At 52.2% G+C, this 27,383-nt stretch overlaps 2 protein-coding genes across 2 annotated transcripts; both read right to left on the bottom strand.

The window, feature by feature from the left end:
• Positions 1–163: 163 nt before the first annotated feature.
• Positions 164–5,701, bottom strand: AIFM2 (apoptosis inducing factor mitochondria associated 2). The gene is made up of 8 exons (XM_030453401.1): positions 5,377–5,701; positions 4,379–4,494; positions 3,697–3,816; positions 3,246–3,338; positions 2,828–2,936; positions 2,483–2,635; positions 1,478–1,678; positions 164–620 (listed from the first exon to the last, which is right to left on the bottom strand). The coding sequence occupies exons 1-8, from the start codon at positions 5,549–5,551 to the stop codon at positions 466–468; spliced, it is 1,122 nt and encodes a 373-aa protein (XP_030309261.1). The 5' UTR covers positions 5,552–5,701; the 3' UTR covers positions 164–465.
• An 8,248-nt stretch (positions 5,702–13,949) lies between these two features.
• Positions 13,950–21,991, bottom strand: CHST3 (carbohydrate sulfotransferase 3). Its single transcript, XM_008497662.2, has 3 exons — positions 21,907–21,991; positions 16,408–16,629; positions 13,950–16,255 (listed from the first exon to the last, which is right to left on the bottom strand). Exons 2-3 carry the CDS (start codon positions 16,560–16,562, stop codon positions 15,025–15,027), a joined length of 1,386 nt encoding a protein of 461 aa, XP_008495884.2. The 5' UTR covers positions 16,563–16,629; positions 21,907–21,991; the 3' UTR covers positions 13,950–15,024.
• Positions 21,992–27,383: the final 5,392 nt, after the last annotated feature.

The following is a 27,383-nucleotide window of genomic DNA, read 5'->3' on the forward strand; positions in this document are numbered from 1 at the left end:
AGGCTTTAGGCAGGCTCCCCTCAGCCAGTGCTGTGAGCCATTCTTCTTGCATGATGCAGATTCCAGATCTGTAAGAGGCAGCTTCTTAGACAAGCAACAGTAGAGAAAGCCAGGGAAAAAAAACAAAACAACAAGCAAACACATAGCAAACCAACCACAGAGATTTTGAAAACCACAGTGTTTATTGTTACAAATCAAGGTAAACCAAGTTCTTGCTCAGAGCTATCTTAACAGAGAAGTAAAATAAACATTCCTTCCCTGGTTTTTATCATAAGAACCTCTGTGAACTTCATGTGGAAAGTGGCTCCTTCTCCTTTACAGCAAGGCAGGGCACCCCTTTCATGCACCATGCTGACCAGGATTAAGGGGGTGCGGCAGAAGACTGCTTGGACAGACTGACACTAACCTTCAGCAACCCTTCCAGTTGCTGTATACCTTGCTGCATTCCTTGTTACTGATGCCCTCCTAAGAGGGCATTGTCTGTCCCATTGTCTTCCAGCTCTTAGAGACAAAGAGATCTCGGCTCTTAGCAATGGTCACCAAGAGACGTCCCACATAGTAACCGCTCACCTGGCCCACACCATCATTCCTGCCCATTGAAAGCAGGAATGTTAGCGACCCTGGAAAGAAGATGTAGAGGATAAGTTAAGCAGTTTCAGAGATAAGTATCAAACCCTACTGCACATAGTCTTGCACTTTCTCCAATCCCTCCCTTCCACCCCCGCTCATACCCATACAAATTGCTAAGTGCAGGACCCATGTGCTGTGTGACAAGGAAAAAAGCAGGCCCAAGGAGAACTACTGACAACTTCTGCCATCTTCTCTACCTCTTTCAGTAATGGGATTGCTGAAGGACTGGGCTGTGTGAATGTGTAGAATGATTCTTCCCTTCAAAGAGAACGTTCAAGATGTAGGCAATGAAATTTAAGTAGAAAGAAATGTAATTAGGCAGGGCAGCCTTTAAAAAACAAACTGCTGTCCAGATATGCTCTATCCTGTGAAACAGCTTTCAACACAGTTATGGTGTTAACATTATTTGCTTATTAATGAGACCCATCACCTAGCAAGATTTTTGAGATTGGATTATTCAGTTTGTGTTTGTTGTATAGTTTCAGGGAGAAAGGGGTAGAAATTCTTCTTGTGCCTAGGATTCAGTTGGACTGGAAACAATTTAAAGAAAAAGAAATAAATGTGAAGAGCAGACACCCATCAGCCAGAGTGACATTAGTGGAGAAAGATCACATAGACACATAGAAAGGTCCATGTCTCCAGTTTCAGGTAATTTATGTCTGCAGTGTCTTCAACATTAACTAAGATGAAGCCTGAGCTATGTGCTCATATAGTCAACCCAAGTTTTGAGTTTCTTCGTCTCTAATTGATGTCCCATGCAAATTCTTATGTGTATGTGGTTAAACAGCTGCTTCTCTGCAGAAGAGCTGCCCCATAGCTAAGGCCAGGTGCTAGGAGATTACTGTACCTGGTTCATAGGTTTTAAGAGGCTTATGTGTCAGGCTGTTGTAGATATTTGTCACTGCAATGTTGGCGTGGAGCCCAGCATGGTAAGCCATCTTTGGTTCTTTCAGATCTGCGCAGTCCCCAATGGCATAGATGTTCTCATAGCCTTCCAGCTGCAGGTGCTTGTTAACTTTCAGAGCACTGTTACTTGCCATTTTGTCCCCTGTTTTGCAAAACAGTAAATTGTCAGAAGATTTGTGTTGCTTGTTGTGGCCTGAAACCCTCGAAGGATGATGATGTTATCAGCCATGCCACTGACACAAAATGAGGAGTTAGGTTTTCATCCTCTTTTTCACATGTCAAGGAAGAGATGCATTTTGCCTTGCTGCAGTTAATTATTGCAGTCTTGTGCAATGAATCATCCTCTGATATTTCAGTAGAAACATCAAGAAACAGTAAGAGCTGTTGTTCACAGCATGAGAAAGAGGCTGTATAATGGTCATATTGATCCACAGTTGCAGTGCCATAACAAAAACTGGGCTGTCAGAGCTCTCAGACTGAAGATGTGTCATGACATGACTCATCAGCTGATTGCCCTCTGACACTGATACTTCAGCAAGAACACTGAATGTCCCAAGCCTGGGTGTGCTCAGAACTCATCAAGCTTTTATTTAAAATTAAATACTGGCCTTGACAACAGGAGCTGCCATCAACTTCGAGGTGTCATCTGCCTCATGCTGAACTAACCTACTAAGGTTTCTTGGAGGTTTCAGCAGAAAGAGCTGGAGAAGACTTGGTCAGCTGACCTATGGTCTATAGGTTTCCAACAGTCACATTTCACAGGTAAGTGTTTAATGTGATGTTAGAGCATTTGCTGTATCATGGAATAATCACCCCAGGCTGTGTAACGTTGATCCCTAACTTCACGATACTCAAGTACCAGACACTGAAGAACTGCTGCTTCTCCCCAACCGTGGGTTTGTTGTTTCGTTTGGGTTTGTGTTTTTGGTTTTTTTTTTTCACTTACCGAATGCATCAGTGTATGCTGAAGAGTTAATCTTTATCCCTGTGCACAGGATCACCATGTCAGCAACCACCTTGGTGCCCTTTTCTGTCTTTACTACTATGTCCTTCTGGAACTGGTTTGGCATGAGGTTTTCCATGTTGCTGACCCTTTCATCTGTTGCGACAGAGAGCCCTGGGTCACAGACCTTTACTGGGCTGCTGCTTCAGCTAGCCCAGATGTGTCCAGAGGAGCAGGAATGCAAGGCAGCCATGCTTAGTCAAAAAAGTCAGAAAGAGGATGGTAGGAAAAGGTGCTTTGGATAAAGCTTCAGAGCCTAGGTCTTTAGCAGCATTGTTAAGTACGTACTTAATAGGAGGTGTACTCCTTTTCTGAGGAGAATGTCCTTCACCACCTGACGCACGCTATCAAGCAGCTCTGCATCAGCTAGTGCAGTTTTTGAGTGAATGAGGGTGACCTGTTGGGGACAAAACAGCAAACAGGGCGACACAGGAATGGGATAGGAGTCATTATGTGCTGGGCTGGTGCAGCTGTATCTAGCTTTCTTCCAACCCCACTTAATGCACAGGGAGATAGCCAGTGAAAGGCATCTAGTGCCAATAATTGCTGGTGACAGACTACAGCGTGCTCTCAGAAGAGCAGACAAAAGAGCTGCCATTGCAAGGAAACTGCTGATTTGCAATGATCTCGGACACCTCCAGCAGGACCATGACAGCAGAAGTCTCAGAAACAAGGATGAAGTTAATTGTAACAAACAAGCTTCTACCTCTTTGGCTGGGAACTCTGTTTTGATCTCTGCAGCCATCTCGACTCCAGCAGCACCACCTCCCACCACCACGATGCGCTCAGATTTCTCAATCTTGAAGTAAGAGGAAACTCGTGTTATAAAACAACTGTGAAGTGCAGGAAGCTGGATACTTTCAGCCAATCTGTGATCAGACCTTTCTGAGATGCAGCAATGAACCTCCCACTTTGTTAATAGGAAACAACCCTGTGCACTCTTACTGTGTACACTAACACTGTTGAGGTTTCTCTCTGCGCAGACAGGGGGAAAGATAGGTCTCCTGGGGCATAAAGATCTTGTGCTCTTTGTCTTGGCCTATCCGTGCAGGTCTTTTTCCTAGACCTGATGGCTCCAGATACCCATAGTGGTGCCTGGGACAAGGAAGCTGAATAAAGACAGGCTACACTTCCAAGGAAATAAGTGGATTCCTCACCTCTTTAACCATGTCTTCATAGGTCTGGATGGCACTTTCCATGTCAATGACTTTGTTGAACTTCCCAGGGAACGGCCCATCACTGCCTGTTGCAAGAATGAGATGGGAGTAGTGAAGCTCCTGGTAGGGCAGAAGGTGAAACAGGATATCAGTCCTCTCCAAAACATTCTAGAACACAGTTGTTGTCTCCTAGGCACTGTTCACTCATTTGCCCTCGTCCACTCCCCACTGACAACTAGGAAGGTACTTGCCACTGCCAGAAGGTGACTTTAGGAAGAGACCTGGTCCAAGTAACTGCTTTCCTGGGATCTGAGAGAAGCAACATTCTCAGGTGAACTGAGAACTTTGAAGAAGCTACCATAGGGTTACAGGAAATAACCTGATATTTATGCCAGACACTGAAGCTACTATCACAGCTGGCTTCAGAGACTTCCCATCTCTTTCTTTCCCCTCAGAGGACTCTAAGCATAGACAGGAGTAGAAAACCAGAATTCCAGGTCATTTTTCCAACCTGTTATCATCACTTATAGCCTAGATTTGGTGTACTGCATCCTCACAACGACTTTGTGGGTGAAGAAAAACCCTTCAGAGGGTGAGGGGAGACCCAAAACATTCTCCACTGACTCTCCACATGAACAAGTGATTCCATAAGTTACTCACTGCACGTTATTGCATCACCTACCTCACCATCACTGAGCAAGACTTGTTGCCTCCCAGGGTCTATGCCAACAACCTTGCCTTGTCGGAAGCTGTCCCCAAACGTGACAGAGTAGGAGATAAAAGTCTTCTTTGCAAATCCTGTGGTAAGAGGAGACAAGCAGGAAGAGCTCTTCCATTCTGCTAACAACCCCCTCCTCACTCCCTCCTCCCCTCACGACATTCTTGTGCAGATAAAAACATTGTATGCTCCTGGGACCAGGGGCTGGGCCTCTGCTCTGCCTTATCTCTAGCCAGCCCTGAGCCTGGGGACCTTTGCCTCTGATTTGGTGGCAAGATCAGCTTCTGGGAGGCCATGTGACACATTCAGCTGCATTGCTTTGTCTTTTTGTTTGCCAGTACGTGCTCTACTGTAGTCCAGGCCATTTCAGGCAGGATGACAAAGGCTTTTTATGTTACCTAACCCTCAGACGAAACTTTTGACATCCTTTTGATGTTCGTTCCCATCTTTGAACATGAGATTTTCCTGCTAACTCCCCAGTGACTGGAATAATGGGGTTTGCCCAATTTCCCAAGTGAGATCCCAGACAAACCTAATCGTCTCGCCAACAAAATTTTACCATCCAGGACCTCACTTTTGAGTTGCTTGACTTTGCATGTGCCAGATACAGAAAGCTAGACATTCACCCCTTCCAGCTGCTGCTGCTGGTTTTAGCTTAGTCATCTTCTAAGCCTTTGAAATAATAATAATAACAACAATTTTAAAAGGCCATCCGAGTAGTTTTGACTCAAGTTTTCCCAGCGGACCTACAATTGGCTTAACACAGACATCCTGTGGTCCTTCCCGAGCCAAGTACTCGTTTTCCAGATGAAAAACATCGGGTATTTCACCATCACTAGGGCGGAGATGCACTTTCAGTATCCCGTTCCTACGTGCTCCCCGAGTCCCTCCGTGCTGCTGCCGTCCCGGGCGGGGGTCGGGGCCCGGCGCCGGGGGGGGGGGGGGGGTGGTTCAGCCCTTACCGCTCTCCACGGCGGCGCGGAGCCCAGCGACGTTGTGATGAAAAGCGTCCCTCATGTCCACCAGCACGAAGGGGATGGCCCAGGACTTGAGCAGACTGGCGGCCGCCATCCCTCCGAAGCCGCCCCCGACCACCACCACCCGCACGGAGCCGTCCAGGGACAGGCGGGATCCCATCCTGCGGCGCTGGTTCCAGTGGGCGGCAGCCGGGGCCCGTCCTGCCTTCCACGGCAGCTGCTCTGCTCCCGCCTCCTGCTCCCTCCCTTCCGCGGCTGATTAGCTCTGGCAGCCGTAAAGCTGCAGGGAGGAGCTGGGTCGCTCAAGGTTGGAGCTCAATCTGCAAATTTTGGCTCCCCCGAAGGGTGGGGCAATGCTTCCTGCCAGGCTCTGCCCAGGTGAGCACCAAGAGTCCCGACGAGTATTTCCCCTTTCGCCTTCCTTGTGTCCTCCCACATATATCATCTGGGTGAGAAGGGGACCCTGAGGATCTTCTGAGGTAAGGGCTGTGCTTTAAGGGTGGTGGCGAACACCCAGAGAGCAAGGGAACAGTCTGGGGACAGTAGCTGCGACTTGGCAACAGGTAAGGGTGCTGTGCAAGACAAGAGGGGCTGCTAATGCTGAGGATGTGCAGAGTCCTGCCAAACCGCAGCATTAAAAGTCATGAACTCCTCTTTAAAAAAAAGAAAACAGTAAAGAAGATGTTTTGGGGTTTTGTTTTGTTTTGGAAAGTCCATGAAGATCAGGCTTTGTCTGTCTACCTTCGCTGGTTGGTTGTCAGCTCTGAGTTTTGGCTCAATGCATGTTGGTTCAATGCCCCCTTTTGGGAGGCAGCATGGGGGGCTACCAGCAAAGGGGTGCCGTGCTCCTTCTTTTGCTGGGGGAGTTCATGTTTTGCAGCCCTCGGTGGCTGTGGCTTGGAGACGCCCCTTGAGAAACCCACAGACTTGCTGAGAGGATCCAGAGGATGGCCCCACACTTTGCTGGGAGAAATGGGTCCCTTGAATGGCTGTCTTGGAGACAGAGATGAAAGTAGATCTGCTTGGAGCAGCAGCAGGAGAAGGAGCCTGCTTTTTAATACCTTCAGGGATGGTGACTCCACCACCTTCCTGGGCAGCCCCTTCCAGCACCTGACCACTCTCTCTGTAAAGAAATTCTTCCTAATATCTAGTCTGAACTTCCCCTGATGCAACTTCAGGCCATTTCCTCTAGTTCTATCATTATTTACTTGAGAAAAGAGGCCAACATCCACCTCCCTATCTATTTGCTGATAGATGGGACCTGCATCACTGTGGTGGTGTCATGGTTTAATGCTGGGCCAGCAATTAACCAAATAGCAGGTGCTTTCTATTAATTAATCCCCTTTCCCTCCCTAATAAAGAAAGGAGAGAGAATAAGGGAGAGAGGCTTGTGGGTTGAAAACTAAACTACACAGCTTTAATAAAACAGTAATAATAGAAGGGGGAAAAAATAAAATATATATAAATATACAGGAAAAAGGATACCATGTTCCTCCCTCTTTTCCCCCAGTAACTCTCATATCACCACAGAGGCTGCAGGGCAGCCCTGGGAAAGTCCAGGCTGGACTCCTGGGGTCAGCAGCAGTTGGGAGCTGGAGGCAGGAACACACAGATTCAGGCTGGCATGGATCAGGACCACAGGCAGAGGAATGGATGGAACCCTCCCAGGATGGTTAAGCAAACAGGGACAGGAGAAGAAGGGTGAAAATGAAGGGCCAAATGAAGAAGGCAGAAGAAGGGGAAGTGGTTTGACCCTCTTGATCCCTTGAATTTATACCAAGTATGACTTGTATGGCATGGAATACTCTGGTCAATTTTGGTCATTTATCTTTTCTGCTCCTCCCTAGAGGAGGAGCTTTTACTCCTTTTCTCTTTCCAGAGCATGAGATGTTCCTCAGAACCAAGCAGTGGCCTTGCTTCTGCACACCATTCTCTAGCAGTAACTATAAACATTGAGTGTTATCAGTCCTAGAAGCAGACACTGTCTGAGAAACTTGCTGCTAATTTCAGCAAGTGCACCTACTTGCAAGAGACTTGGCTGAAAGCAAAATTACAGATCAGAAAATTAACTTTATCCTGGCCCAAACCAGGACAGGTGGAGATAGTAGAATGTAAGGAGGAGCAGGGAAGGGCTTAGAAGGTAGCAAAGGCCCCAGCAGAAGAGGAGCAGGAAAGAGAGGAGGTTTACTGTAAAAAGGACATCCAGATCATCTTCTGCTGAATGGAAATTACCCCGAAGACTTTCAGCTCCTGTGGCATGCCAGATAAATATAGCTGCTGGCCATGGGGATAAATATAGCTGCTGTGCACACTGCAGTGTTGTGAGCTGGCAAAGCTGCCCCCCCGCTCCCCTTCCCGGCATGGTTTGAAGGCTCCCTCTGCTCCTCGCTCCTCCTTCAGCCAGTGCTGGATGGCTGGACCCCCAGTGGAGTTCCGAGCAAAAATTCCCCCTAGTTTCATGGGTGGGAAACAGGGGAAGGAATTCTCTCTTTCAACCCCCACCCCTTACCCAGGAAAATCAGAGCCTGGACTCATAGCTGCCGCCAGAGGGTGCAGCTGGCTCGGTCGTGGGGACATGGGACATGGTGTCCAAGGCCAATGTGCGATGCCAGGCACTCCCTTCTGCATCGCAGGAAGGGGTCATGGAGCAGGGAAGGAGGTTGGCAAAGGGGTTGAATGCAGAGGGGTATTCCTGCACCGCACACTCTTCAGCCTGGAGGAGACCTGAGAGAGGAGGAACACAGCGGCTGACAGGAAAGCTGGGAGGGGAGGAAGGTCCTTGGTGGGAAAGTCGATGGTCCTGGAATAAGGAAAGGGCAATTGTGTCCTTTTTGTTACAAAGGATTTCCAGAACGATACTAAAACCTTCAACAGGGGAAAAATAATTTTGATTCGCCTATGGGAGATAAATCCTCCAGAACCGCCAAACACAGAGACACCCATTCTGGTCAGGAAATCTGGGAGCTATTAATATCACAGAATCGTCACAGTTGGAAAAGTCTTCTAAGATCACCATGTCCAGCTGTCAAGAGGCTTGAAAGTACACCCGTGGCAGTAGCACTCCAGCTTGGTTCCTTGTCCCCCCTCATGGTACCTGTGTGGGCACTTAAAGTGAAGAGGATGCTGGAATAGGCTGGTGATGGCTGGCTTTGGGAAGGAGGAAAAAAAAAAAAAAAAAAAAAAAGGAAAAACCCAAACCCAACCATTTCTAAAGGGTTGAACTCAGCAACCAAAACTGTAGGATTGACAGTTGGACTTGATGATCTTGAAGGTCCTTTCCAACCATGATGATTCCATGATTCTATGAAATGTGATTTAAGCTTTCCCTCAAATGGCATGGATGAGCTTCCTTTGCAACTGGTGCATTTGAGCCCATCCCATCCCTGGCAGATTTGTCCTTACCTGTGTAACTCCTGCATTTCATCCCTCTGGAGCAAACTGGATCAAAGGCCAACTCCTAAAGGATGAGGATGCTGAGGATGAATTGCCACTTCCAATTGGCTACTTCCCTCTCCCCCTTTGCTCTGCACCTTTGTGCCCAGCTCTGGCTTTTACAGAGGCAGTTTCCTTACAAGGCATCTGCATTTGATGCCTCCAGGAGCACTCCTCTATTTTCCTGCATCACATGGTGGTTCCCACCCTTCAGAAATGTTTGCACCAGACCACCCCAAAAGAAAAAGATCCCTTTCCTGCCCTAACTGTTTCTCACAAGACAAATATCTTTATCCTGCCCCCAAGACAAAAGTAGAGTGTTCCCAGGCATCACCAGCAGTGGGTTTAGTTGTCTTCTGCTTGCCTTCAAACTGAGCCAAAGTCCCTGGAGAGGACAGCCCTCCACACCATTGCTCCCAGGCAATGAGGGCTGTCATTGGGTGACTGCAATTGAACACCAGAAGATCAGGGTCATCTGTCAAAAAAAAAAAGGTTAAAAAACCTCTGGGGCAGTGAGTTGGATATGTACCAATAAGCAAGACAAGGCCAGTGGCAAGAAAACTGCCCAAAGGAAACAGGGAGGGTAAAAGGAGCCTTTGTGAAAACCTCACATCCAGCTCCAGGCAAATGGGAAGAAACTCAGAACACTCAAAATGTGGTCAGAGGGAGCTTTCTGTGTGCAGGTGCGTGCTTGGCATTGGCAAATGTGCTGTTTTGATGGTCTGTCCTCAGCCAGCTGCAAACAGAGGCAGTAAGAGCTGGTCAGCTTCAGAGAGGGTTTTGTCTTCTCCTGGTGATCTGTACAACAGAGGCATAGGGGAGGCTGGGGACAGACATCGGCTTGCCCTGGATTTCTCCAGGCTCCCTGACCTTCCCATGGAGTGAGGGGAGCCATCTTCTCCCTGTGGGATGACAGGGCTCCAGGGGGAAGCTTCCAGGGGGAAGGCATAGGGAAGGGGCTCTGCAAGATGCTCCTGCCCCACCTTTGCAGCTCTGGGTTGCCACTCAGACACTGTGGGTCTGTCTCTGACAGTGTGACCTGTCTCTGCCTCCTGTCCTTGTCAGGTTTAATTTGACATTGGCCAGAGCTAGTAGGCATCCCTCTGAGTATTACAGTTCAAAAAATCTGCACTCCCTCCTGGGCCAGCATAAAGGCCCCAGCCCTCCTTGCCATGTCTCTGCCATAAAGGAGACTTGTCCCAGCTGCAGCTCTTCCTGGCCTCAGTACGGGAGGGAAAAAACATCCTTTGCCAACACAGAAGATAAACAGATGATTCAAGACTCCACAATAAATGTCATCAAGTAATTGCTTCTGTCTCAGCAGCCTCATGCACCATGTTCCCTCTGACTGCAGATGTTCCCTGAGCATCGCTGTGGCCCACGCCTGTACTTCAGGGAAAGGGCATTTCTCTGTCTACTATGCATGAGGCATTGCTTGGATAGGCTTGGGATCACCCATCCTTGGCACCTCCCCAGGGCTCCTCGTTTTGTTTGGGTGATCTGGTCGTCCCCTAACACCCTGAGTGAGATCTCTCCCACAGCAGTGGGGGAATCAGGTCATCCCAGGGCAAAGAATTACCTGGAAAAAACAGTCCAGGCTAGTTTTTGGCTTCTTTTAAACATCAACACTGGTTATTTTACGCCTTAAAAAATATATTTACTTTTAGCAAAAAGTCAGTAAGCTCCTGTTTTAATGCTTCTCTCCTGAACAAACTTGATTTTTAATTTCAGTGACATCAGAAGATGAACTTCCCATAAACCACAGCACCAAATTCACCTTATTTTGGCCAGGCTGGGCCAGCCAGTCACATGTCTCTATAGGCAGCACCTCTGTATTTGCCAGATCCCACCCAGAAAAGGGAATGTGGGAATTTGTCCTCTGTTGTGCTGTGATCCAGCAGGTGCAAAGAGTTTAATCAGCTTTATCCAGCTTAGCAGGCTGGCTGCAAGGATCACAAAGACCCCTTCAGCAAGGCTCTGCTCCTGCAGCTTGGTGGCACCTTTCTCTTATGGGACAACATGAAGAGGGGTTTGGTGGCATTAATTCTCCTGGGGGGTGGAGGAGCAGTGAGGATGTTAGCAGTTGGGTTTCCCTCAAGATAATGGACAGGGAGGGCTTGGGCAAGGTTTTGGGGCAGGTTTTGAGAAAGAAGAGCTCTCACCCCCAAATGATGAGGAGTTTTCTCTCTCCCCCCCCCCTAGGATTTCATTAGTGAAAGCACAACATATAATAACACTGTGTCCTTAAAAAAAAAGAAACAGTCTCACAGACAGGCAGCCTTTGTCCGAAGGTGTAATTACAGGATAAATATGGGATGCAGACCAAGAAATGAGGTCTGGTCAGGCATGCAGTCTCTTAAAAAAACACAACAGAAAACAAGGCTGTCATTTAATGCTGAAATGTCCACGTGTGCTGCAGCCCCCGGTACCTCGCTGGCCCACTGGTCCCCTCACAGAGCTGCACCAAAGCACCAGCTCCCTGCAGGAACCACCCTGAGACCTGTGATGGAGCCCAGGTTTAGAGAGGATCCTCAGCAGAAGCCAGAGGGGCTGGGTGAGGGTGATGGGTGGTGGGTTTCAGAAATCCCATCTGAGAGTGCTGCGAAAGGACATGGGGGTTCAGCTCCTCTGATCCCATTAAATGGAGTGGAGCAAGTGAAGAGAAGGGGAGAGGGGGGATAGAGGGTGTCAGGACAGTTGGCAGGGCAGCCACAGCTTATGAGATTTGGGACAAACTTTATGCCAAGGTGGAAAAAGGCCTTTTTGTGTGTTTCTGTGGGCCAGCCTGGCAGCTTGGTTTCCTGGTCCAGGAGACACCCACCGTGCCAGCAGCTGGTAGAAGCTTGCCACCTGGGCCACACGTTAAACTGCATGGCATCTGAAGTGGCATTTCAGAGACCTGCCTGCCTTGATGCTCTCTTATTTGGTGGGCACCATCATCTTCTGAGTCAAGCAAGAACTTTCTCTCCATGGCATGCTCAGCCATGTGTACCCCTGGGAGGGAGGCAGAGAAACAGCAGTGTGAACCTGCTGTCCAAAGTCAAGTCTGGATTAGGCTGTCGGAGGGAAGCACTAACCAGAAAGGTCTCATTTAGAGGGGAATGGTGCATACATAATTCATTAAAGCTCTCCCTGGTGCTCCATCATCTCCTGTCACCCGCAATAATCCTGAGGAGAAGCAGGCTTTGGGTTGGCGGCCCTGTCCCATCAGACACGTGTGTCCTTGCAGCTCTGGGCTACTTGTAGAAAGTGTCTCTCTGGTGACAGCATGCATCACCACACAGTGCCTGAATGTCCCCCTAGCCCCCTCTGTGGCAGGCTGACAGGTGAGCCTGAGGGGAGCACAGCTGCAGGCACTGGCCACCCAGGGTGGGTCATGGAAGAGGCAGAAGCAGCCCTGAGGTGGGAAGGGGAGGGGTGGGAAGTGGGGATGGGGCTTTCCTTTATTTATTTGCTTGTTTTAAGGCAAGATTGATGCTTTTGGGAGCTCTTTTGTTTCTGAAATCTTAAACCCCTTGAGAAGAGGATGGTTTTCTCAGCTTTGTTGTGGGTGGAGGAAGGGTGAGGCAGCATCCATTGTGGCTCCTACTGCAGGTTTTCCATTGTGGCCTGTCTGGACACAGGCTAATCCTTGCTTTTTGTTGTGGCTTTCCTAGTGCACACTTTTTCTCCCAGATCCATGCCTTTTCTCCTATAGGGAAGGCTCTAGGCAAGGCCTGGCAGTGGCTGGGACAAGGTGAACCCCTCCCTGGGGAGGACAACCTTGCCTGGGTTGGTTGCAGTGTGCATTTGCCTGCTCTGCTCTCAAAAGGAACTATGTGTCCCTTGCTGCTTCCCAATGTGTCTGGCACAGCTACACATGGGTTTTATGAGAGGAATCAACCTCTGCAGACATCTGCATGGGTCAGAGGCACGTTTTCTTTCTGTCCTGTTATGTTTTTGATGGGAAGCTGGGGAAAGTCCAGGAAGAAATGCTGGTGCTTGGATAGCAAGGACAGGCTGTAGCCTGCTGGGGCTGTGCAGCCAGCACAGGTGAAAATGGGTCGTTGTCACCATGCCCTCTGGCCTCAGCTCAGCCCAGTTTCCCTTGCCTCTTGCTATGTATTTCCCTTTATTTATCTATCCTGCCCCTAACCCTTGCTTTGCTCAAGCCTCGAGGCTTCTCCACGGGCACTGGGATGGGAAGGGGACACTGGGCATCCCTCTGACATCCCCTACTTAGGTCTCATGCTGTTTTACAAAGCAGCAATTACTTTAAACGTTATTTGTGTTGCAAAAGCCACCCTAATGGCTACTTTTGCAGAGGGATAACTTGAGGTGTGTGCCTCTTAATTTTTGCCCCGGGTCCATCCTCATTCCCTCTCACACTGGCCAAGCTCTGTGGGTTTTTCCCCGTGCGCAGCTGCGGGGTACCCAGCCGGCCTCCCCGACCCTGCCGCCTTCCCAGCAGGAAGCCTCCAAACAAAACCCTGATTCACTCAGCAAACCCAGGGCCACTTGTGATGCCGAGAGCTGCCTGCGAGGGGGCTGACGGCTCTCCATTGCCTGCACCCGATGGGGGCATCCCCCACGCCGCTCGGTGCAAAGAAAACCCCATTTTTGCACCCTTTCCCCATCTGGCGGGTGTCGAGCACCCTGAATTCACACCTTGAAGCCAGATGCTGCCCGGCCAGCGAGGCAGTCGTGCTCGGCAAACCTCCCTCCCCAGCCACCCAGGGCTCCGGCGAGGCTGCTCCCCGCTGGCCGGCCCCTGCTCCTCAATGCCGCCTCTGTTCTCTTCCTCTTGGGTCAAAAACACGGCTTTTGTCAGCTCGCTCATTGCAGCCCTGGCGTATCCCCCCCCCGCCCCCTCTGCCTGCTCTCCTCCAGCAGAAACTCTGCCCAGCTGTGGCCAGCTGCTGTGTTTTACTTACTTTTGCTTTTGGTTGACAGCTCTGGCTTGGGAGAGGCAATGTGGGGCTGCTGGCCAAGCCCAGGGGGCAGCAGGAACTCCTCGGGTCTCCCCAGCAAGCTGTAGGCAGAGAGACAACCCTCCACCAAAATGCCTGGCTTCTCCCTTGGGTGTCTGCCGTCACCCCAGATGCACGGGGAGCAAAAGAATGTGCTGGAAATCAGGCTAAAAATAGGCATTTTAATTCATTAAATGTGAATGGGAGGGGGCAGCTCAGCGCCAGGCTGAACAAACTCCCCACGCCTCTACCAGGTGCTGTTGGGAAGTATTTCTGGGGCCCCCTCACCTCCCCTGGGATGGGGCCACACATGAACACCAAGTAGACAGGAGATGCTTTGGACTTGGTGCTGTTGTATTTTTGTTTTTAATTAAATACGTCCAACCATCTTCCAGCAGAGACCCAGGGATGGGTGCAGCCCCAGCACCAGCCACACTCTTCTGGGGCTCTGGTGGGGTTTTGGCCTGTTGGATCTCTCCTAGGATCCTGCATCAGAGCTTGTGGTGTTCTCCAGATGAAATCTAATTTCTGCCACCTCAGCTCTGTGTGCTTCTCAGTTTCTTTGCAGTACTTGGTTGTGCTGCTTGGATTTTTGGGCTTCGCCTCCCCCTACCTCCCCCTCTTTTTAATGTAATTAATAAATAAATTCACCTGGTGATCCTGGTATGCAAATACATGGGAAAAAGGGAAAAAAACAACCCGCAAACCAAACTTTGAAGAGCACCAAACCACAAAGTCACCTCATTTCATTGCAGCCCACGAGTCATCTGGGGCTCTATGGGCGAGTCCTGCCCCTGCATTGCCTCTGGGGCAGTTTCCAGTCTGTGCTGGTGTATGAAGGCACTAAACCAGTAAAGCCTCTGGGGTCTGGGTCCTTGCAGGCACCACAGGAGTCTCGTCCTTGCCTTGTCCTAGCTGGGGTGAAGCGGCGACTTGGAGGTGCTTGGTCCTGTTGCCCTTTGCTTGCCCTCACCTGCCTCTTCCTTGGTGCTGGGGAGGTGGCCCTAGTGCCAAACCCACCTCCCCTCAGCATTGTGATTTCCCCTTTCCCAGAGAAACTGTGTAATCCATGCTCTGTGGGACCCAGGGACCAGCTCTGCCAGGGTGCTCCCACTCCTGGGGCTGCCGATTTCTACCTGGCAGCGACAAGGAGCATCTCCAGGAGCAGGGACCTCCCTGGTTCTCCTCTGGTGCTGGCCGGGAGCACAGCCACAGCCCCTCATTGCCCCCTGCTGCTGTCCCCCTGCCACCGTTATGTGACCCAGGAGGGCTGTGCCTCCTCCAGCAGGCTGAAAGAGCGATTAGCCAAGGCAGCCGGGCTACTGGCCAGCTTGTAGCCGAAGAGCCGCATGGCCGGGGCGCAGGCGTCCTGCACCACCTGTGCCAGCTTGAAGGGGATGCTGAACCTCCACTTCTCGAACTGCTCGGAGGAGTTTTTCCGGGTGGAATAGACGCCGCTGCTGTCACGGGGCGCCTGGGTGTTTTTGCCAATCCACTCCTCCACCTGGGGGGTGAGGGGGAGCCCGGCAAAGCGGTACATCTCCTCTGCCTTCTGCAAAGGCGCCCGCGCCACGTCCTCATAGCGTACCAGCATGTAACGGCCCCGCAGCCAGCCCGGCCGCCGCAGCCCCAGCTCTGCTGACAGACGGATGCTCTCACAGTTCCCCCGCAGTCTCTGCACCTCTTCCTCATGGAGAGGAGCCTCCCCTTCAGACGCCCACTTCTTCCAGGTCTCGTACTTGCCGGAGAAGGCCACCATGCGGGAGGCCAGGACAGCCCGGGGGTCCCGTACCAGCTGGATGATGCGCACATCCAGCCGAGGGTCCTCCACCAGCGGCTGCAGGAATTCCAGCTGCCGGATTCTCACAGTCTTCAGGGCCACGTGCTGCTTGTGCCGGCATGCTTCAGCAGCCAGGGTGATGTTGAGGGGGCCACAGCGGCGGTTCTTGCAGTGGTACTTCTCAAAGACCTTCTTGGCGCTGGGGGTGCAGACAGGCTCCTCGCAGAGCGAGCGGCTGGAGCCTCGCCGAAACATGAAGGGTGTCAAGTGGCCCTCAGGGGCTGGTGAGATGAAGCTCTCCAAGATGTAGAGGTCACAGAGAAGCAGCTGCTTGAGGACATCCCGGTAAACCAGGGCTGAGCCTACCGCGTTGGATCCCCCTGGCTCAAAGGTCACCGTCCTCTCAATGTGCCAGAGGGGCTCAAAGAGGTAGAAGATGCTGCCTTGCTGGTTGAAGAACTCACCCACAAAAGAGGAGCCGGTGCGGGTGGTGGCCATCAGCAGGACATGTCGCCGTGGCCCAGGGTCCCCCTCGCCCACCAGCTGCAGGGTGACATTGTGCAAGTGGGACCTCAAGTGGGAGAAGGCAGCATCCAGCTCTCGTAGTGAGGCCAGCGAGCCATTTTCAGCCGGTGCCGGGCTGGCCTCTGTGCCATTGGCCTCTGCCAGTGCCTGTGGGGTTTGCTTCAGCTTGTCCGACACCCTGCAGGGAGATACAACCTAGCCTGGAGAGGAGCAGGACCACCCCCATGTCCCAGCAAGGGATTCCAGGGGGTCTCCTGCTTCACAGGAGCTGAGGATATAGGGGACATAACGGGTTAAAAGCATGGGGTGGCTTAGGTGCCCCCTGCTTACCTGGAGATGAAGTTGTTCTCCTTCTCAATGATGACGAGGCCAATGACAAAGACCAGCAGGATGGCATACTTGCTCCTCATCTTCAGGCAGTGCAGCAGCTCCCGGAGATCCTGGGGCAAAGCACGTCGGATCTCCATTGGGAGGGGGAGGCACATGTCCCTCCCGCCTGCCGGGGGGTGTCCTGGGCTAGCTGCCTGACATCCTCTGCCCCATCAGTCCTGCCTGTGGGGAGAAGGAGGGTCAGTGCTGTGCTGGGGAGCAGGCAGGGGTCAAGGCTGACCCTTCTCACAAGGGATGACCAACAAAGTCTTGACAAGAGTGGCAAAGAGAGCAGGACTGCTCTCTACTGCTTCCATCAGACCCTCGAGGAGAAGCCCCTGTTGGCTGCATGCCCCCTTCCCAAAATACATCTATTCAACAGGACATTGTGGCATCGTGGCTCCCAGACTCTGGAAGGAGGAGGGTGTCAGTTTTTGCCATGGGGCTTCTGCCTTCCTATGGCAGTGGCTGCTGCTCAGCCATGAAAATGAAACCCAGAGGGTTTCCAGAAATGATGTGAGGCTGGAAAATGCTGCTGCTGCTGCTGCCACCACTGCCAGTCCTGCTCGGGGATCAAAATGCTCCTGGGGCACCTGCTCTGAGTTGCACTCAGGTCCCAGATGGGACATGATGAAGATTTGGGGCCAAAGCTACTATCCAGGACTCCAGGGCAGGTCCCCAGCATGTGTCACACATGTGCAAATCTACATGCCTCAGGCTTCAGGGCTACCTCATTTGCATACCTGGCAGCATGGGTGATGCCATTCACTTGTCCCAGTTTCCTAGCCAGACTTTCCATGACTCAGGAAAAGTTTATTTAGCTTTGTTTTGGCTCCTGCCAGTATGACCTGCCCCACCCTTGATTTAGGGGTTATTGGGGGAGGGGGCAAGGGCAGCAGAGCCTGATTCTTCAGGGCACCCTCGGGTTTGCCAGTGGGAAGATGCTTATCTGAGTGGTGGTCTGGGCAGCCCCCAGCAGGGTGTGGAGTGGGGAAGCCCTGCCAGGCATTGCATCACACCCAAACTTCCTCAGTGCTGTCTGGTGCCAAAATGTGCATTTTTTTGGTATTGCTCGCTGTATGCTCCTCCCACTGGAAAGAGGGGGGGACAGCCTCAGGAAAGCAGGCAGAGGAAGCAGGATGCAATCCCCTGGCCAGGGCAGCATCCCAGCTGGCCCAGTCCCTAGGAGGACCAGGACCACTCTGCTCCTGAAACTTGGCTTTGAGCCACCTCCTTCCCAGCAAAAGTTGCTAAAAAGAGACACCCACCCCCATGTGCCCAGGAAACTGGAGCTTCAGTGCTATGCAGGGAACTTGGAGAGCCCTGGAGGCTCCCAGCTCCCCTTGGTCCCACCCTTTCCCTGGCAGTGAGTGGCACCAACATCCCTGCGGCACATGTACATGTTTGTGTTTAACAGCTCTGTTGGTTTAGTTTGTCAGCACGCCAGTCCTCAGGGACAGGCCAGCAGCTGGGCAGGTGCCTTCTGCAGCTCCTCCCCTTCAAGTCTCCCCCTCCTCGGTCCTGCTCTGTGCCCCTGTGCTGACAGGACTTGTCGGAGTATTTGAGCAACCAAGAGAAGAAATAAAATATACAAAGCCCTCAGCCATGTCTCCCAGCAGATCTGTCATCTGTTTACTCCCCTTAAACCCTGACAGCTGCAAAGGACTTTTGGGTTGGTGGCATCCCAAGGGGCAGTGGTGGCCATTGCCTGTGTCCCTGCCCTCAGCCCCCCTTGCTGCCTGGAGCACCCATGCCAGGGGAATGGAATGCAGTTGCTTGATCGGACAAAGACCCTGAGTGAAGCTATCTTAGGATTCTCCCCCCTCTAATGTCCCCAGACCACAAACAATGTACAGACTAGGAATTATTCACAGGGATGACATAGAGAAACCCTGATTCACAGGCCCAGGGCAGACATAATTCATAAATAAACAGCCAGCTGCAAATGGGTCCTGCCTGGGACCCATGGGGCAGCGGGAGGCGTGGGGACTATTGGAGGGCTGAGCCGTGGGGCTGGGGGACATGTGGACGACCTAGTGAGGGTGGCGGGAGCTGCTCAGCATCCTGAAGCTCTTCCCCACTGGGGCCAGCACGGTAGAGCCTGGCCAGGGCAGGCAACAAGCCACAAGCCTGCCTTTGTGAGCCGGGAACAGAGCTGCTCTGTGTGCCCCGGGGGCTTCCCGCCGGGATGGGGGGTGCAGGGATGGCTCCCTGCTGCTGCCAGGAGAGCCCAAGGGATGCTGCCACCAGTGCCTGCTCCCAGGGGATGTGTACCTGCCAGTGTGAGCAGACAGACATCATCTCCAGCAGCATCTGGTCATTACTCTTCCCTTACTTTGCACATCTTGAAGCAAGGTGGAAAAATTTCCATGGGCAGTAAATTTGAGACACCCCAGAAGGTGGCAGGCATGGCTCCAGGGGACTCCCCTGTAGCTGCTCCCTTCCTTTTCCCATCCTACAGTGAGCAAGGACAGAGACAATTCCCACTGTCGAGATGATAAAAGGCTTTGAGAATTTCCCAGCTGAGCCAAAGCAAGCAAAGGGGATTTTTCCTTTGAGTGGTGACAGGGGTTTTGTTCCCCTGCAAAGCTGCTCCCACGGATATCACCCACTACTAGCAAGTTAACTCTGACACAGCAAGAAGGAAGGACAGAAGGAAGAACTGGGAGATGCCAGATGAGGAAGAAAGGGATGGTCTCACCACCCTTCTGTGGGGCATTTCACCTGCCCTAGGAGAGAGAGGTGGAAGTTTTTGGCCTCCACAGGCAGAGAGCTGGGGGAGGGAGGGTCTTTCACAAAGCCTTGGGGCTCTCATCTCCCTCCTCCAGCTGTCTCAAACACCTATTGGGTGGGATCCAGGAAAGGAAAGATGCCTGCGGGCTGTTGGGGGAAGCCAGCTGGAGGTGCAACTGGATGAAATCACATTTTCCTCCAGTGACTCAATGGGCAACAACTGAGCTCCTGGTTGAGGAACGGTGGTGAAACACCTACTTGCAAGCTCCCTCCCTCCCTGCCCGTATTGCCTCTGTCCATTCAGCCCCCCTGTCTGCCCCCACACATCCCTGCCCATGGGGACCTGCAGCTCAGCTTGTTGTCCCCAGAGTAATTTCCTCCACAATTCTTTGCTTCATCAGATCGAGAGCAGCAGAGCAAGCCAGCAAACACACAGAGGCAAAACAACAAAGAAATGAGGTCCAGGACCTTATCTGCTTTTCCTGCTGCTCTTTGTTTGCAACCTGGAAAGAAAAAAAACCAAAACCCAAACAACAATCCAACACACCCACCCTGAGCCCTGAGCTCCTTCTGTATTTACTCTATCCACTATTTCCGCTCCTGACTTCCTCCTGAGGCTAGCCTTGGGAAACAAGCACTAATACTTCCCTCTTTCATCTCCTAGCAATTTCCATTCTGCCCCTGGCTCTTCTCCAAAGCATGGCACAAGTAAGGTACCGCTTCAGTTTGCCCCTCTGGAGCAGCTAAAGAGGCTTCCCAGGCAGGTATTTTTTTGCTTAAAACATGTGTATTCAAGCTAAAAAAAGGAGGGGGAGGGGCAGGGGAGAAGTCACCTCCTACAGTGTTTATGAAGTTGCCTAGAATAGCCTCAAGCTTCATCAAATTTAAGCTTGGAAACTGCCCGTCAGAGGAGAAAGTTGGGAATACAAAGTTCTGTTGGACTGTTCAAGTTAAGGCAAAAGCAAAGTTTGTGTCTCCTCCTCTCCTTCCCTTCCCAGCTTTGCCCCTTGGTCCTTCAACTGCCTTGGCTTGGTCCTCTGCTCTTCTCTTAACTGGGCAAAGCCAGCTTAGGGACATGAAGCCTGCAGGTGAGGTTAAAGATGAGAGGTTGTGCTTAGCAGGAGTAGCATTGCTTAAACTACTTGTTTTTCATTGTGCTCTCAGACTCCAGGTGCAGCAGGTCATCTTCTGTCCAATTATTTATTACCCCCCCGAGGCAGCACACTGAGATCTGCCATGACCCAGATGAGCCATACCTGCTCCTCCTGTCCTTTTTGGACAGAAGTGATTTAGAGGACCCATGACAGGTCCAGCCCAGGCTTTGTGGCCAGGACAGACAGGGCTCTGCTCTCTCTCACCTTGGGTATTGTCCAAAGAGATGTGTTTTCTCCTAATCCAGGAGAGACGAGAGTTACTGCCACTGCTGCCTGAACCCTTGGTGAAAATGATGGGATTTCACTGGGGTCCAGCTGAGCTCGTGAACGAACCTATGACCTTGCAACCAACTTGCTGGCCGACGCGGATGCTGGTGGGGTGGGTTTTGCAGCACCACCCACAGCAAATGTGCGTGACCAAACCTGCCGGGCAGAGCGGGGATCTGGAGCGCAGACCACCAAGACCGGCGGGAGGACCGCCCGGCTCCGCTTGCTCGGTGCCGGCGGCACAATGCCGGCTGCTGTGCGTGCCATCGCCCTCCGGGAACCGCAAATGCCCGTCCCTGCTTCAATGAGCCCTTTCTCTGGGGCGCCGAGACCCTGGTCCCTCCCACCACCCCCAGCTCCTTCTCCACGCTTGTCTGGAAGTTCCTCCCTAAAGCCACCCCAAAAAACCAGGGATACCACTCTCTCTGTGCCGTTCTCCTCTACCCTTTCGCCCTGAGACTGGCGTCTCTATCCCTGTGGGGACTTCCAGGAGGGACTGGTGGTGAAACGTTCACCAGGGGAATGGTGAATCCCTGATGCCCTTGGGAACATACAAACTGTTCTGGCAGCGCAGGGAGATCAGGGGTGGGAAAACGAGTCTTACACCGAAGCAGCTCAGTAGATGTGGCAAAATAACAGAGTTAAATCCCTGTCCTTTCCTCACGTCAGCCAGGTCCCGTCTGGGCACCAGGGGATGTTACACGGCGCCGGTGCTCCAGCTCCAGCAGAAAATCCGCTGGCTCCTGGATCCCGCCGAGGGCCTGGCTGCCCCAGCAGCAGCCCTGGGGCAGGAGGGGAAAGGCTGAGGACAACTTTCCACTGCTCCGTGGTGTAGGGGCTGACAAGCCGGATGATGCAACTCCGGGATGGTTGTGAGAAAGTCTGTTTTGCTCCAAATCAGACGCACTTGGCTCCTATAGAAGCTCAGCGGTTCAAGCAGAAGATCTCACACCCCCCCCCCCCTTTTTTTTTTTTTTTTATTTTTTTTTTCCCTGGGGGCCCCGCACGGAGACAAAGGAGCAGCCGAGGCCGGAGGGAAGCACAAAGAAGCAGGGAGGCCTTGGGGCTTCTCAGCTACGGAGCCCCCCGACCGGCCCGCGCCCCATTGCCCTGGGGGGGTGGTCGGTCTGGTGGCGTCTCCTCACATTTCCAACTTCCAGCAACTCCCCTCCGTGCCGGGAGAGAAAGGCCCGACCTCCGCCGCCATCCTCCCGCTGCCCATCGCTCCCGAATCCCGGCTGCGCTCCCGGTTCCAGCTCCGTCTTTCCCGGTCAACCCCCCCTCCGCTCCCCAAATTTGCACCTACCCGGCTGCGGGGCGAGCTCTCCTGGTCCTGCCGTGCGGGAGGAGGGAAGGCAGCGAGTCCCCTGCTTTTCTTCACAGTGCTGTCATCCTCCTCCCTCCTTCCCTCTTTCCCTCCCCTCTTCCCTCCCTCTTTTCCTTCCTTCCTTCCTCCCTCCCGGGGAGGGGGGGACACGTCCCGGCGGGTCCCGGGGCGGAGCTGGGCAGGGTCCCCGGGACAGCCTCCCCTCTGCCTACACTCCTTCCCTCCCCGCTGCCTGCTCGCTGCCTGCCCGACATACAGGATGGAAGACGGGGGACGCCCACCCCAGCCCCGGGATTGCCCGGGGAACTGGGGAAGGAGGGAACGGGAGAGGGGATGCGCAGACACCCCTGGGCTATGTCCCACCAGATCCAAGGTAAGTCCCCAACCGGACACCGGGTTCCTCCTGTCCGGCCTCCTTCTCAAAGAGTCGTCAGGGTTTTATCCTGCAAACTTCCAAGGATGGAGCCAGCACAACCTTTCCAAGCAGCCTGTTCTTGTGGGGACAAGGTTTCTCCTTCTATGCACTCCCAGTTTCCCCTGCTCCAGCTTCAGCCCTCCCATCACCTGAAGTACCTGGCTCCATCTTCTCCACAAGGATGGTCGCAGGCATGGGAAGCCTCCTCCTCCTTATTCCTTGCCAAACTGGCTCCAGGGTCAGCACTTTTCTTCCCAAAGTACCAAACTCTGTTCAGGAGCTGTGGGTGGGTCTGTACACTGTGATGGCTGTACACTGTGGTGTGCCATGCCAGTGAAGACCCACCCATGTGCCAGGGGAGGATGAGGAGTCAGAGCATTTTGCTGGGAGAGGACCAGGAGCTTTGGGGACACCTGCTCTAACTGTCCCCATAGGGCAGGATTAGGGTATGGAGCATTTAAATCACATAGAAAGTGCTACTCTGGCTCATGTGCAGAAATTCACACAGCTCCCTCAGAGCTCTGTAACATTAGATGTTAAGGAGCTGAAAGACATCTGGCTCTGCAGGCAGAGGCAGATCCAAAAAATAGTCCCCATAAAAAGTTTCAGCCCTCGGTTTGCATTCCTGGCATAGTTTTTTCACTACGCATGTGGCATGGGCAAAAAAAAGGCAGGTTTTCTTGGCATTCGTGTGCAATGACCTGCACAGCTCATTAACAGCTTCCTATAGGCAAAGGTGACATGTCTGGGTCTACATGCAAAATGCCAGCATGTGCAAAGCTATACATGTATGTATTAATACATATGTATAGATAAGTATTAATGCTGGGATGTTGTGGATATGCTCAGAGTGGCTTAGACACATGTGGGGCTAGTGGCCCAGTTTGTATGCAAACATCAGCACAGGAAAAGCTGGGGGTGATGTTTATAGTGTAGCCTACATCCATCCATCCATCCATCCACCCATCTACTTTTTCTGGTTGTAGCTGGCATCCTGCATGTGGTCACTACGTGATCTGGGCTGCAGATGGGAGTGGTAACTCCAGTAACACCCCTGCCGTGGCTCTGACTCCCAGATGGAGACTGGGAGAAGGGCAATGTCTCGCAAACTCTGTCTAAATGAGGCAAAACCCAGGGCTTGCTGGGTGAGGGCTGTGTAGGCTGTCAGGTTAATCATGTCAAAAAGAGTGGATAAGTCTGGCTGGCTGCATACCTCCGGAGTTTTGTGGGGTTTCAAAACATTTCTAAGTGCCTTGCCCATTATTTCAGTTGAAACAGGGAATTCTGCCTTGGATTTTGTGGACAGTGGAGATCTTGGTGCAAACTGGAGATTTAGATTGGATATCAGGAAAATTTTCTATACTGGAAGAGTGGTCAAGCATTGGATCAGGCTGACCAGGGCAGTGGTGGATTCATCACCCCTGTAGATAACAAAAAAACACATAGAAATGGCACTCTGGGACATGGTTTAGTGGGCATGATGGTTTTGGGTTGATGGTGGGACTTGGTGATCTTAGAGGTCTTTTCAAACCAGGAAGATTCTATGATTCCATGATTCTAAATACATCCCTCATATGTTAATAGTTTTGAGATGAGGGCAGAAAGAGGCCAGTGGGGAGTAGCACAGCCATGCCAGCTGTGTGTTGCTGCCTTTGTAGGATGCTTTTGCAGTATTACTGGGGGATGTAGGGGGGTGGGATGGCAGGAGCAGAGGAGGGGACCTTCCACAGGAGTGTGGGGTACAGTGGGGGCTGATGTCCATTGTCAGAGCCCCAGTGTGTACTCCCTGTCTCCTCTGCACAGACAAGGAGCAAGACAGATGGAGATCGCCTTTCTGCTCCATCAATAAGTAAAGCTGCCACAGGGAGGAACAAAAGTGCCTTCTCCTGCCTGCAAACTGCTGAGAGAGGAGGCGGGAGAGGCAGAGTTGTGTTTCCTCCACCCTTAACTAGCTGTGGGATCACATTCCCTTCATCACTCACTCCTCTTCCCCGGAGGATAGCAGCAACTCCTCTCCTCACTCCCTGTGTTGCACATGCGTGTGCACACACACCCTGATGGCAGGGTCTCCAGAATGACATCAGGAGCAAGGCAAGGGGGATGTGTCACTATAGCAACAAGGCAGCTCTGGGTTTTCAGGAAATAAAGGCATCTGACATTCATTTTCCACCATCAGTCCAGGCTGATGACCTGGCGGTGACCAGGTTGAACTCTGATTTAAAAAAGCCTTTACTGATCTTTGCTCTCTTAGACCAGGGGTAGTGTCTCCCTAGAAATCTGCCTGCAGTTTAGGTGCTGTCAAATTCTGTACCGAAGTCCCTTCATACACTGTCCCGTGGCATCTGGCAGCAGGACATGGTGACAGGGCACCTGGAAGTGGTCTGGAAGCTGCAGTGCAAAGGAAACCCAATTCTTCCCTGATTTGCTGCTGCACCTGGATGCATTATGTGATTTTACTTCCTAGGAAGTTGTGATGTGGCTTGGAAATGAGAGAAAGCAGAAAGGATGCCTGTTGTCCAAACATGAGATGGAGAAGGCTTCATCAAGGCTGAATCTGCAGAGACTCATTTTGGAATGATTTCTTGCTCCCAAGAAAGCTGTAAACCTGTTGGCAGCCTCTCTTTTGCTTTTTGTGGCTAGGTGCCTGCACTGTGATGGGCTGCTTTGTGGAATGTTCCTTGGAGAGGTGATGGTGCATGGCAGGGGGATGACCTGCCAGCTGCAAGAAGAGTCACCAACACCCTTCTTTTCTCTTGTGTGAGGGAATTTGGCAAACACATCCTGGAAAACAATGGACTTTAGTGCCATGATTTCAGGAGATGGGACTCCAAATGGCAGAAATTTTCTGCTGGGGACAGAAGGGAAGCTGCTCCCTGCTGGTGCTGGGCTGGGCTGAGGACCTTCTCTGGCCACAATGAGCTGGACTAGGGAACCAGGACCCATGTCAGAAGAAGGTCTCTGCCTTCTCTAGTTCCTCCAGCAAAAGGGATAGGGGAACCTAAAGCCCCATGGATTCTCCTGCTGAACTCTAATGCAGTACAGGTCCTCGTACAGAGCATGCACTGACCAGCCCAGATCCACCTCCAAAGAGAGAGAAGTTTTGTCCCAGGGCTGGGTGTATCACCCCAGAGCTGGGAGCAGGGGGCATGCACAGCCTTCCCAAAGCACCAAGGCTACCTGTGACCCAAAGGAAAAGCAGGCAATGCCTCACTCCAGCCAAAGAAAAGCCCAGTTTTCCAGGAGAATGCACCGTGCCTACCCATCACCTATAGCTGACCCTCTCAGGAAAAGCTCTGCCAGGAGCCCTGAGCACAGCTGTCATGACACACGGGCTGAGGGTTGAGACCAAGAAGGCACCAGTGTGGAACCCCTTCCTGCAGAAACTTCACAAGGGCGTTTGCACCCCTCCTCCTTCCCCCCCCACCCCCATCCCCTCCTACCGGAAGGTAGAACTCTGGGTCAAAAAAATTCCAGCTCTTTTTATTTTTTTAAATGGTCTTTCAATAATTGAACCCCAACCCGCCCGTGGGGAAACCTCTCCCCCTGTGACTATAAACAGGATGCTTCACCTGACACCTTCCGTGCCAAAGACCATTAAAGGAACAATAAAAAAGCTCCAAACTTGGAAGCTCTGACATCGCCGCCTTTGGGATAACGGGGGCCACGGGCTCGCGGCGGGCCCCTAGCGCTCCCTGGCGGCCTCGGAACGCAACTCCTCCCCCCTCCACACCCCACACCCCTCTACATCTTCCGCAAACTGGTTCCCAGTCTGCCACCCGCAGCCCTAACTGGGAGCGAGGGAAGCTTCAGCCCCAGCTTTGCGTTGGCGGTGGGCTCTGTGTGTGCGTGTCCTGTCCCAGGTGCTACTTCCTGGCCTGGGGGGGGACCACGACCTGAGCGAGCCCAGACCTCGCAGCTGCTTTTTCAGTTCCTCCCCACCCCTCCCCCACCTCTCTGTTTTTTGGATGAAGCCTTCCCTCCACCTCAGCCCTCTCCCCCTCCTTGTCATTTCTGCTTCTCTCTTAATTTTAATGCCTCTCCGCGCTGTCAGAGCCCTCCCGGGGGATGCTTCTGGCCGATCCCAGGAGGTGCAGCTCTAGGATGGCAGCTTCCACATGGAAGTTGCTGCCTGCATTGTTATGATAGAAGATAAAGCAGCCACCAAGTAGAAGAGGACAGCAAACCCAAACAGCAGCCCTGTTGCCAGGAGCCAGGGGCTGGGGAAGATGAGAGCCAGCAAGCAGCACGGAAAGGGTTATTCCTAAAGCCAGAGTGATTGCTGGAGGTAAGGCCTGGCTCACTAACAACATGTGGGCATGAGTGTTAAATTGGCTAATTATTTGCTGCAGGAGGATGAGGTCTCTGCAATAGAAACAGCAGCACCAAGGTTGTCATCTGGCAGGATGGGGCTCTCCCATGATCATGAGGCTGGGTGACCAGAGGAAGGAGTTGCTGCAGCCCACAGTGAACCTGGTACTTGGCCAGTTTCTGTCTGTGGTGACAGCTGCTGCCTCATGGTTGCTTTTCTATCTGTCCTCTGTAGGCAAACGGCCTTGTGCAGCCCTAGCAAATCCCATCCTTTAAGGTCTCCAGAGAGATTTTCAGCTGATCTTCCCTCCCCAGCAGATATCCTTTAAACAAACAGACACAGTCAGGGTGGGAGCTTGGTGGGAAACTGTGTTCACAGCCTTTGACTGACCCCCACGCATCCTTCCCCCGCTGCCTCCTTCAACATGTGCAAGACCTTAGGAAGAGCCCACTCTGCCTTTTCTGTTCCTTTTTTCAACTCTGCTCCTCTAAAACTGCTGAGGGTGAAATAGAGAAGTGAGCATGTTAATCATTGCAAACACTTTCCAAACCTGCAATACAAAGGTTCATTTTGGTATGATGAGGCCAGTCAAGCAAAGGGGTTGCCTCATGAGAAGAGAGGCTGGTAAATCTTAAAAGAATGACACTGGTAGAAAATGTCTCTTACGTCCCCACCTCAGGGACAGACAACAAGCAAGGCTAGGCTGCTGTTCTCCCGGGTGGCTTTGTGCTT

Source organism: Calypte anna, chromosome 6 (genome assembly GCF_003957555.1).
Source record: "Calypte anna isolate BGI_N300 chromosome 6, bCalAnn1_v1.p, whole genome shotgun sequence".
Lineage (NCBI taxonomy): Eukaryota > Metazoa > Chordata > Aves > Apodiformes > Trochilidae > Calypte > Calypte anna.

What these genes read in the sequence shown, in the direction of transcription:
- AIFM2 (XM_030453401.1), bottom strand. Translation starts at nt 5,551, where the DNA reads ATGGGATCCCGCCTGTCCCTGGACGGCTCCGTGCGGGTGGTGGTGGTC. An exon ending in CCGCGCCGCCGTGGAGAGCG is followed by an intron (nt 4,495 to 5,376) that starts GTAAGGGCTGAA and finishes CTCTTACCACAG; the next exon opens with GATTTGCAAAGAAGACTTTT. An exon ending in AGGAGTACACCTCCTATTAA is followed by an intron (nt 2,636 to 2,827) that starts GTACGTACTTAA and finishes CTGTCGCAACAG; the next exon opens with ATGAAAGGGTCAGCAACATG.
- CHST3 (XM_008497662.2), bottom strand. Translation starts at nt 16,562, where the DNA reads ATGTGCCTCCCCCTCCCAATGGAGATCCGACGTGCTTTGCCCCAGGAT. An exon ending in GAGAACAACTTCATCTCCAG is followed by an intron (nt 16,256 to 16,407) that starts GTAAGCAGGGGG and finishes ATCTCCCTGCAG; the next exon opens with GGTGTCGGACAAGCTGAAGC.